The 12,358-nt window shown below is 42.8% G+C and overlaps 1 protein-coding gene across 2 annotated transcripts in view; it reads left to right on the top strand.

The window, feature by feature from the left end:
- The first annotated feature begins 6,361 nt into the window (after window positions 1-6,361).
- The window catches only part of Gda (guanine deaminase), a 92,066-nt gene continuing 86,069 nt past the window's right edge, over window positions 6,362-12,358 (top strand). The window contains exon 1 of one of the 2 annotated variants that reach the window (XM_021151664.3): window positions 6,362-6,618. In XM_021151664.3, the coding sequence (XP_021007323.1) occupies window positions 6,496-6,618 (123 nt within the window). In that variant the 5' untranslated portion in view covers window positions 6,362-6,495. The remainder of the gene's footprint in view (window positions 6,619-12,358) is intronic. The other variant, XM_029472743.2, reaches the window with a different exon arrangement.

Here is a 12,358-nt window from a genome sequence, read left to right on the forward strand (position 1 = left end):
TTAAATCTTGAGAAATAAAGTATTTGAGTTTCTTATATGTTTGAAAATCATTTATTATTATTATTATTATGGAAAAAAAGGAATAAGTAAGATCCAGGTGTGTGTTAAATGAATTGTGTGTCCTGATGAATTGTTCACTCTTAGCCTGAACTCACTACTTTGCCTGTTAGCATTTAGTCACCACACTATGGGCAACAGAGCCATCTTCACAAACCCGAGATTCACATACTTAACCTTCTGAGAACTTCATATTGACCGGGCATTATTTAAAGGAGGTCAATGGAAAGGAAGGAAGGGAAGAGGTCCTTGGTGAAACATAATCTTCTCAAGATGAGTAAAGAAACAACACATCCCAGAGTAAGACTTAACATCTGAGAGAACAGAGATATATACAGATGCCCTGGATGGGGAAGAGTGGGGTGGATAGATCACTGACAGCTTTTAAGGTTGTGGAGTCATGAGCCATGTAGGCATGATGCCAGCTGGTAAACGGGTGCAAAAAGCAGAGGAAATATGAGCAGGGCAGACTATGACCTGTGGCAGAAGGAAGGGAAATGAGTCTGAAGAAGGGACCAGTGGCTACCCCAGCAATGTTCCCTGCCAATGCAGAGGGTTTTGTTTTGTTTTGTTTTGCTGAAAGAAAGTGAGAGTCAGTGCTGCCTAGTTAGGTTTCTATTGCTGTAATAAAGCATCATGACAAAAAGCAATGTGGGGAGTAAAGGGTTGGTTTTAGTTTATGGTTTGACATCACAGTCCCTTATCAAAGAAAGTCAGGGCAGGAACTGGAGCGGAAGCCCTGGGGGCTTACTGGCTTGCTCTTTGTGACTTGCTCAGTTTGCTTTTCTTATACATCCCAAGTGCCTAGGGCATCGGCCATAGTGGGCTGTGTCTTCCCACATAAATTAATGATTAAAAAAAATGTCAAATAGACCTTCCTACATGCCAATTTGGTAATGCCATTTTTCCCAGTTGAGGTTCAGGTTACTGCTTCCCAAATGACTCTAACCTGTGTCAAACTAACATTAAAAACAGTCAGTACCATAAACAGCTCAGACCATGGAAATCCTAAGACTATATCCTGAAGGCAAGGAGAATATTGTTTTGTAATCCTTGTTCTGATCCTCAGTATCCTGGAGATTTTTTTTTCTACAGGGACACCAGAATAAGATCCAAAATTGCAGGGAGCCCTCAAGTGTGAGGGTGGAGAGTTAGAAATGAGTGGGTAGATCACGACTTCTGGGCTGGCTCTTGGGTTTATAATCCTGAGCCTGTGTGCCAACAAGTTGCCTGCGAAAAGAATGGAACCGTGCCTTGCTCAAAGTAGCTAACACTTAACTCTTTGTGGGATGCTAACTCCTGTAACTCAGAGGCCCACACCATCTCTCTGATTAAGATTTATTGTACCCAGTAATCGTATGAATCAGCATCACCAAAATTCTGTATTGATTCCATTATCTCAACAAAGTAATTTCCATTATTCTGGTGATAATTCTACATGCCCACTAGCCTTTTATGACTTTAATTATAGCACAGACACCATTTTATAGACTTAACCTGGCATAATGTTTCAAGTGTGGTTACATAGTTTTGTTTGGCCTTGAGCTGAGAGTTCAAGGGGGTCCTCCTATCTTGGCTTCCTAGTAGCTAAGATTGCCTGCTTGCATCCTTGTGCCCAGCTACAGTGTATCCGATGTGAAAATTCACAAATCTCGTCTTCTCAGTTGTTGGAACTGAGGATGCTTTCATTGAAAAACTGATTAACTGTACCTGTTTTAGGGTATAAGTGCCTTTGTTGGAAACATTTAACCCACTTTCAAACTAAATCCAGACAGTCTCTGCATCTGTCCTGCTGAGGTTTGTATCTATACAAGCTTGGGGTAAGGAAGTGTTTCCCCATGTACTAGATAATGGGATCCAAGGAGGACAGCTGGCTTGCAGAGTCAAGAGAAAGTAATGGTGATATGGCTGAAGCCTCCAAGAAGTAGGAATAAAGAGTGCAGCCTGGAGGATTCTGAACCTAGAGCCACTGGCAGGGTGTAGCCAACTTCATGGGCCTGGGACTGAGAGTTTTCTCAAATCTTGAGATGTTAGAGGTCGAAACCAGGCAAGTTCAGTGTCAGTTGGGATGAATTGGTAAGTATGAGGCCAGGAAGTGAAAAGACTGAGGAGGGAAAGAATGAATCATTTTACACAAACCAGGATTGTGTCATAAAAAACTTCAGTTCCAAGGGAACCAACTGATTATGCAATAAGGCCTCACCCTTTATATTGGAGTCTGCTTACAGGAAAAGAAAAGTACACATGATCATTTAATAAATATGCAGGGAACACTAGACATTGTTTACTCTTCTGGCATTTCTGTTACGTATACCAATGCATATGTATACCAGTACATATGGATAGTAGGAACGTAAATAAATTATGAGGCATGAAAAAGCTCTTTTCAATCAGGGAAGTCCAAGAGGCCCCCTTAAAAATAGGAATAATCCAGGCTATTGTATTGTTCCTGGTGGCCTTCAAGAGCTGAAGTTGCTGAGGCCACCACAGAGTTCAGTCACAGGAGTTGGAAAAACCAATCTGGAATTAACCTTAAAGCCTCTTTAAGGACTGGCTCTCAGTGTACCAGAAGGTGCTGTGCAAGTTGCCAAGGAAGAAATCTCAATCATCAGTCCTATCCAACTATGCTGCCTGCTGTGGTGGTTTGAATATGCTTGGTCCAGGGAGTGGCACTATTAGGAGGTGTGGCCTTGTTGGAGTAGGCATGACCTTGTTGGAGGAAGTATGTTCTTACAGAAACTGCTCTGTACGATCCTGGTGGGTGTGCTTGCGGCTCTGCATCCGCTCAAGAGCTCTGGATTCACAAATGAAAGACACTTAATCATTTAATAAATATGCAGGGAACACAAGTTATTGTTCAAGCACTGGACAGTCCCTTTGCACATGCAACATTTATATTTAAAAATGTGTTGCCTAGCTCAATAGCTGGGCCACTCTTGAACCTCCACATGGCTAACACACTCCCCTCCAATATTTCTGAGTTAATACTTGCTAAATCTATGCTTCATCTCTTTTACCCCAGACCCAACAGGGGGAGTGTGGTCCTTGGGAATGCTTTCTCCGATTCTTACAAGACCATGGGCTCTCCCTCCTGCACCTTTTCCCACGTGGTCTGTCTCCTTTGCCCACCTAATGGTAGAATCCCTCTTCTTGTTTCTTCATTTCTTGCCAGGGAATCATAAAAGTTCCACCTCTATCCCCTCTGCCCAGCCATTGGCCTCTGGCTCGTCACTGACCAGTCCAAAAAAAAAAAAAAAATCAACTGTTGGTAGGGTCCTGCAGTGGACAAGTGAATTCCTGTGTAAGCACAAATCAAATCCCCAACAGTGTGTCACTGTGAGGGTGGGTGTTGAGACCCTCCTCCTAGTTGCCTGGATGTCAGTCTTTTCCAGGATTAAGAAATCTCTGGCTGAGATTTTTTACATCTTGATCCAGCTTGGCCAAGTATTCATTACTGAGGTGGCCACATACCCTAGAGGAGAACCTACTATTGTCACTTTACTAAGTCAGTAAAAATTCAAACTACATTCTAAATTCTTACCTTCCTATCTGCCAAAGGCTGACTATGGCATCCATGTGGTGGGTAAACTGAGGCAGGCAGCTGTTGGGGGTTGGTGCTTAGTGGGATGAATCCAGATACCTACAGGGAATGCTCCTAAAGGCAGCCAGCCATCAGAGAAGCTGCTCGGCAGACTTTTTAACTGTGCAAACAAAGCTTAATTTACTGGGGCTGGCACTCTCTGAGGCCAGTGGAAAAACCATGAACTCTTTCAATTCCTTGGGGCCTGAACGAAAGAGAAGGAAAGAGAGAAAATTCACATGTGCACCCCTCCTACACACACACGGAATGGATGAAAAAAAGTCAAGAGTTCAAAAACTTCATACACATAAATATACATACATATATACATGCATACATACATGCTTACAGACCTATAGATAGACATATACATATTCACACATGCATGGTTGGAGCAAAGTTCCAACAAGCAGGCTCCAAGTATTCCACATATACATTCATAAATACACACAATTGGTGGATGGAAGGAACAATGCTCTAACCCCCATTCACACAAACTTTACACACACACACACACACACACACACACACACACACACACACAGTTGATGGATGGGAGAAGCAATGTTCCAGCCACACCATCCTTTATTCTTTCTTCCATAGCTATTTTACACTAGTGAAATCTTTCAAGCAGTATACAACTATAATGTGACTACATGTTAGTTTTCTTCTAAGAAATGATTATGAAAAACAACCTGCTTTCCAATACCTGTACAGGAAATAACATTACATAGTATAGATAACCAAGCAACTTGTTATAGATAATCAAAGTGTAATCAAGCAAGGTAGGCTTTCTCAGCCAGTTTCTCTTACTGGCAATTTGCAGTTACAAAGAAAGAAGTAATTATTTTTATTATTTATCTTTAAAAGTAATCTTGCAAGAGTCTTAAAAGAATCACAAATCTAAACTTTTTTTTATAAAAATCAGTCATATCTACCTTAAATCCTCAAAATGTCTATCTATTCATCAGCAATTCTTAATATATCACATCAGGAAGCTGAGGACAAAATGGGTATAAGAAAGCAATCCTCACCAGTCCAGCTGCAGTGAGAGTCACATCAGCCAGGGCTGCCATTGTTCTTGTTCCCTGACCTTACAAGGCCCCTAGCTTAACTAATAAAAGTGTGCCTTTCTGAACTTCATATTGTCTTCTAAGGTTTTTTTTTCCTTTTCTTTTCTTTTTCATCAGAGCCAGTAGTAAAAACATCTCAACCTAGCTTCACTAACAACTTTATATTTCCAAATATTTTCTAAGGGTGGTAGTCATTGCTGACAATCTACATCTCTAAATTCTCATAATCTGCTACCTGTAAACATACATAAAAATGTAAATGTAACTTAAGTCCATTTGGTATTGCTCATAAGGATATGTTTATAGATGTGACCATTTGGTACTAGATATCTAATTACAGGGCACATCCCTGACAAAGACTGACTTGCCTTCTCAGCCCTCATTAATTGCCTGTAGCACTTCATCTGGAGAGGCCTTGTGGGATTTCCTGATACCAAGCTTGATTGTCAGCCAATGTTAGTGCTCAGGTGTAGCCTCTTGTAGGCTACTATGTTGTTGAGATCACATGGTGCCGTTTTCCTGCATATAGAAGACACAATCTGGAGGGAATTTAGGAGGAAGAGTGGGGGTAGTGAGTAAATATGATCAAAATACATTGTATAAAAATTATCAAAGAAATAAAATATTAACATTAAAAAGAAATGGTAATAAACATATGGGAGAAAATGACACTCCTGAGGACGGATATGACCAGTGAAGTAGCAGGAGAAGGATGGATTCCTGGAATGGGAAGTTCTGGGTAGGGGAAAGCTAGCTCTTGGGCAGGGACAGTTACTGCATGGAGTTACTACTTAAGGCCAAGTAATGAAGAGAGGCTGCCCCATTTAGATTCAGAGGAAGCCCATTGCTGTGGGGAGCAGCAGAGGAAACCTGGGATCGATCCACACTTTGAAGGTAACCAGAAAGTCCTGCCTGCAGGACCTAACTTGAGGAGCCAGAGGCTGCTGTGGGGGGAGGGAACCCGGACAGGTTTTGTAGTGACTTGGCCCAGGTTCTGATTTCATGAAAGGAATGGAAGACCTCAGACTGGTTGGTAGCTTGCAGATGGTCTTTAGATTCCTACCCTTGTACTTAAGCTGCTGGGAACGCCATTTTCTCCTCTTGTACAACTGAATAAATAAAATTAATTTCCTCAGACACAAGGCAAGTTAGTTGTGATATTTATTGTATGTGGGTGGGCAAAAGGACTAAATTGACCTCAGTGGAAGAGAGGGACTTTGATATCTAGATTAACCCTTGGTGCTGGAGATCCCTTCCACGTAAGTCAAGCTTCCAGAACCCCAGCAAACAATGAACACATAGTATGCATCCCTCAATCTCGGGAAAGGAAACTGGCCACAAGGTGTACAGCTCAAAGTGACCTTTCACCAGTCACCACGTTTGTGCAAGTTCAGAATTCTGGTGCTCAAGTTGAGGGGATGAACGGCCCTAGGAGTATAGAAGGCTCAGAGAAGACTGTGTAGGTGCACAACGAAAGCAAGTCAGAGTGGCTTGATTTCGATAACTCAAGGAGTTAACACATCCAAAACCAACGCAGGGGTGGGGAGGAAAACCACACCCCAAGGGAGCTGGAGCCAACTCAGAGGAGAAAAATCCTATTGGCATCCAGGAGGCAGGGAGCCAGCCCCTGGGCGCGGCCTGCAGGGGGCAGGCGATCGCCTGGGGAAGCGGGGGCAGAACGAGCCCCAAGAGCCAGCAGCTCCCGCTCCGCAGCCGCAGGAACCGCTCTGCGCCCGCCCGGTGTGCCTTCCTTGGCCAGTGAACTCGCGTTGCCCTGCTGCAGCCATGTGTGCGGCTCGGACGCCGCCGCTGGCACTCGTCTTCCGAGGGACTTTCGTCCACTCCACCTGGACCTGCCCCATGGAGGTGCTTCGCGATCACCTCCTCGGCGTGAGCGACAGCGGCAAAGTGAGTGGGCACCGGGTCCCGCGCACAGCGGACAGGTGGAGGGACCCTGGCGAGGCACTGAGGCACTGCGCTTTCGGGGCTCGCTCCTGTAGAGAGAGCACGGTGGCTCCAGAGTTGAACTTTAGCGTTTGGCTTCTAGGGAAGGCAGACTGACTGATCACTATGTTTGTAACCTGGCTAGGGCAGAATGACATCCCAGAAGCCTGGAACAGTACTCGCACCGCACTGTAGGCATCCCTAGAAAAGGTGGTTGAATTTCTTGAGACAGAACTGACCAGGGTGGGGTGGGGATCATTTGATTAGTGTTGTCTTCTGAATTTCTCAGGTAGAATAAGCAAAAACATCTGGCCTCATTCGCAAGCTCTTTCATCAAACAATGCATTAACAGTACATGTTCCACAAATTTAATGTTGGAAGGGACAGAACTGGAAAATCTTTCTGTCTCTGTTTCTGTCTCTGTCTCTGTCTGTCTCTGTCTTTCTGCCTCTCTCTCTCTCTCTCTCTCTCTCTCTCTCTCTCTCTCTCTCTCTCTCTCTCTCTCACACACACACACACACACATACACACACACACACAACACAGCCATTTGAATCAAAACAAACGGTTTCATTTTAAGGTTCAAAATGCCTTCTATGATTATAGATTTTATACCCTCCCCCTACAATTAGATTTCCACAAGTGTCCTTTGATCCCTGATACTTCTTTGTCCACACAGATGGTGACAGTGTACATTAGTAATATCCTGGCCAGTTTGATAAGTGAAGTCATTTCATTTTGGGGGAAGAATGGGATTTTAAATTTTATACTGGTAAAGTATACCAGTCTGTGGTCTGCCAAGTTGAAGATGCCACCATTGACGGTGCTGAATTATGACTTAGATTTGAGAGTAACCAAACCTGATATTCTTAAAGATTTTTTAAAATGTGTGTGTGTGTGTGTGTGTACATACTCAAAGTAGCATGTGTGGTCAGACAGCAACGTGTTCTCTCTGTTGGTTCTCTCCTTTATCCCCATGGATTCCAGGGACTGAATCCAGGTCCTCAGGCTTGGTGACAAGCACCTTGGTGACAAGTACCTTTACATGCTTAGCCTCCACACAGGCTCCCAATCTTGTTTTCTTGTGGGACTTGATTTTTATTTTTTTATTTTTTATTTTTTGCTGTTGTTGGTGGTGGTACATTGGGAAGCAGGATGTTGCGTTTCCAAGGTGATAACATTCTCAGAGCTCACCTAATGGAAAGACTTCAGTAAACCTGGAGACCTGCATACATATCCATTCCACGCTTTGGGTTGTGATCCTCAGCTTCAGTGAACTAACTCCTCCCTGTGTAAGTCCCAAGAAACCAAATACAGACACTGAGAGGCTGGTGACAGAGACGAGATGCTAGTTTGGCCATAGAAGCTTTTCAGCTCCTAGCTTTCTTTTTGGAATTACTCTCCCATTCCCTCCATTCTAATAAGTAATGGACGCAACAGTATATTTGGGGGGCATGATGGAAATAAGTAAGAAAAGGAAGTAAGTTATCATAAAATTAATCTTTCCTTGAGTTTATACTGAAGAATAAGTGTGCCCTGAACATGCAATTAGTGGTTGAGTCAGAGAGCCTATTCCTCTGGGAGCGTGCTGAGACTCTCAGTTTGCAGAGTGTGCCATTCCCACATGAGACAAAATTAACCAGAAATTGGCCACAGAGGTTGGCTAGTCAAGATATACAGCTGAAACTCCCCTTTGTCATTGGATTGTTAGCTGTTGCTCTCCTTCTGAGTGTAAGACAATAAGTTACCCCTTCTCTGGGCTTAGGGAGAGGATGATGGGTGTATTTCAGTATTTGATTTCCCTCATGTTAAATAGGGCATGCTTGACATTTAGGGTTGCTAAGATAAACTGGTTATTTTCATATTTATTTAAATACTTTAAGGTCCTTGAAAACTAGTATATCCTGGAAGTGAGTCAGTGCATATTTGGGATCATTAGTTGCCTCTGAATTTTACGGAGCTTCTTAAAGCTAGTGCCAGGACATACACTGGGATGGTTTGGGAGTATCTAGAAGCACTTGTGAAAATCCTGGTTCCTGGACAGCATCCCCAGAGAACTCAAATGCATAGGCCTTGGGAAGGGGTCTTAAAGGCAGCTCTGGAGATGCAGGCCAGGCAGTGTGTGAATCATATGCTGAGAGGTCCTGGTGAATCCCTTGTATGAAATGTCTAAATCTCACCTCACTTCAGACCTTGGTCTGGGGCAAAATCTCAGGGAATGGACAGTTTTTCTTGTCTTTTTTCTAAATCTAACCCCTCATTTCAGGATTTAGGATTAAAGAATGGTAATAACTATGATTAATCATTCAAATGCAGCACATTAAAAATGAGTTAATACATTAAAAAAGCAAAACAATATAAAAAAACCCTCTGTAGCCAACATTTTGGTATTATTTAGAATTCAGAGTTAAGTTTTACACTCAAGCAGCATGTAGCTTTTTTTAAAAATAAGGACTCCAAAATGAATTATTCATTTTCAAATGTTTCATTAATCTTGAAACACAGTGTACTCAAATATTACTGTTACCTAGTTCTTTCCACATATATCAGGGTCAAGTTGACTCTAAAGATCCATCAAGATTGGAACTTTCAGTGTACACTTACAGAGAACCCAGAGTGAGTAGAGAGGCCTGCTTGGAACGGAGTGTCCTGGCTGGTAGAAGCAAATTCTGTGTAGAAATGAAGCCCTGGGTAACAGTGTTCACTTGTTACATGCTTTGAGACTATGAATGAGACATGAACCTCTCCCAAGCTGTAGAGGAAGTTTAATCAAGCAACATGGTTTGGCAATGGATCACATCCAAAGACCTAGGTCTATGTGATTAAGCTGGAATGTAGACATGCCACACACCTTTAATCCCTCTGGCTAGAATAAAAACATGCCCTTAGTACACACCTTTAAGGTATTAGTTTGTAGAAGGAAACAGCCATGGTTGAAAGTGACATCTAATTGAAGGGCAGACTAAGTGATGAATCAGAGTAAGATTTAACAAGAAGAGTCACAGATAGCATACACCCATTTCACAGGAGAACAGTACAGGAAAGAGAAGCTATTTAAGAGCAGTGAAGAGGGGGGTCAGTCAGTTGGGAGTCAGTGCAATGATTTCCTTCAGGATTTCATACAGTTCAGTGCAGGTCACCAGAGGCACTTGAAGCCGGAGAATAAGAAAAGCCAGAAGATTAGAACAAATTACCAGAGTTATTTTGAGGCCAAGCAGAGCAATTCAGTGAGAAGCTGAGAGAAGTCAGATGGAATCAGTCAGCTTGGAGAGGTGTTGAGCCAGCCAGCCAGAGTTCAGAAAGAACTAGAAAGGATGTGCTCATTCAGCTTTAAACCCCCAAGATGATAATTACATCTGGAAATAAATGTCACTTTTGCACCAAGCTTTAGCTTCTTCCTTTATAGAATCAGATTTAAATCCAGGGCAGAGTGAGCTGAGGTATGAACATGCCTGTGCTTAGTTGATACTTAGACCACACCGTGATCATTCTGCCTGACTCTTTTCCTATGTCCCTAGCAAACCCGGAGCCTCTTGCCTGTCCTGGCATTTTTGCAGCTTTCTACATGTGCGGCTCAGTGATTGATAGAGAATGAAACTGAGGCCTGGGGCAAACCTGGGCAAGAGGCCCTGTCGCTGGACCTCAGCTGTGCATTTTTCACGGTCATGTCAACCATTTGTGTATCATGACACAACACTGGACCTGGGAAAGATCTTCGGGTCCTTAGTTGCTAGGTCACTAGGAGATTTTTGACAGGACTTCGGAATCTTCATAGTGTGCCTTCCACCACAGTGAAGAAGTGGTTAGGGAAATCATGCATCCACATAGCTAGTGGTATAGCTAGCTTTTGAAATGTGGACCAAGGACCATGTTCTATTTCCCATAACAGTCTGATTCCCTAGGGAACAGATCCCGGATTTAAACAAACAATTTAGGGGTTAAGAGCCTGGCTGCTCTTCTCAAATCTGAGACCTCTAAACACCCACACAGCTGGTCACAACCATTCAGGTCTCAAATCTGAGACCTCTAAACACCCACACAGCTGGTCACAACCATTCATATCTCTAATTCTAGAGGACCCAATCCCCTCTTCTGGTTTTCAAGGGCACCTACACCCATTTCGTGTGCATGCATGACAGCCCCCCCCCTTACACCATATAATTTTTTAAAATTACATTTTAGCCAAAAAACCAAACTTGTGATAATAAAAGAATGAAATCTTGAACCCCAAACTGGATTCAGAACGAAGCATGGAAATGGCCGTTGAGAGGTCTATAATCGAGTGAAACATTAATCAGACCCAGTGTGACCCATTAGAATTGAGCTGGTCTGAGTATAGAGGGAAGGTTTTCTCCAGTTGAACACATTGTGATATTTAAATAATGATCTGCAGGGTGAATAGAGACCTGTCAGCAGGTTAGATTCAGAACAGGTAAGAATCTTTTAAATGAAGGAAATAGCCTGTGAAACTATCCTGGGATACTAGAAAGGACAAAAGGCAAAGGTAATTAGAACCCAGATGTTGAAGAGAAGGATACCACTGTTTAATACACTGCAGGTTGGTGGAAGCTATGTGGAATTGGACAACAATCTTGCAGATAAACAATGCATGGGGATGTGGATAGGCTAAGAAGGGGAGCTTGGAGATCACTACAGTGGGTTTGCTAAAGCAGAATGCTCATGAACTCTTAAGACTTGCCTTTGTCACCTACTCCTATATGAATCTGGTCAACTCAATGTTTCAATTTCTAGGTTTTCTTATTATTCTCATTCTTATTATTACCTCATAAGGTAGTAGGAAGCATTCAATTATTTTATAATTGTAAACTATGTAGAATAATTCCACTCAGGTTGTTCGGGGCCAGTACACACCAGCTGCTATTGTTTTCCATGGAAGCAATAGGTGTGGACAGAATGGGCAGCTATTTAGATCGAGTCAACTGGATTGGGTGATGGCTTGGGCACATAGTGTTATTTCTAACTTCTGGACCCCAAAGCCATGTCTATAAATGCATGTAGGCAGCACATACCAGTAAAAACAGAGGCAGCATCTACCCAGTGATAGGAAAATCTTTGTAAAGGAAGCAATTGTTGATCTGGACCTCAAAGAAAAGATAGACTATGAACATGAAGAGAAAGACTCAGTACACCTAGCAAAATGTTCTTTAGTTCCCCAAATTGACAGAGTGAGGAAGTCGTACTTCATCTGACGTTGCTTTACAATTTTGCTTTGCTGAAGGTCTCAGTTTGAATTATAAATCTCTGGCTCTGAGTCATCCTTTCCTCCTGCTTGGGAGGGGGAAGATCCACTTTCCTGCTAAGCTCACAAACTCAGAATATTGTCCTAGTCCTGTAGAGAGAGATTGGATGTAACCATCCCCTATGAGGAACATGGGTTTCATAAAATGACACATCTGTGCGCACGTATCACAGGAGTATCCTGTGACTTCCTGAGGTCTTGAGAACCGATTTCTCCATCCACAATGTTCATGGTAGAGATTGGAGAGATGGTTCAGTTGGTAAGAGTGTTTTCCCGAGGTCAAATTCCCAGTATCCACTTAAAAATGTGTCATGGCCACACACACCTGTAACCCTGGCATTAGGGTCAGAGGCAAAGACAGGAAAATCCTGGGAGTGAGTTCATTAGCTAGATTAACCTTAAGAGTAGATTTCCAGGTCCATGAGAGACCCTATCTCAAGCAAT

This window comes from Mus caroli, unplaced genomic scaffold, assembly GCF_978045245.1.
Source record: "Mus caroli unplaced genomic scaffold, Mus_caroli_1 scaffold_20, whole genome shotgun sequence".
Lineage (NCBI taxonomy): Eukaryota > Metazoa > Chordata > Mammalia > Rodentia > Muridae > Mus > Mus caroli.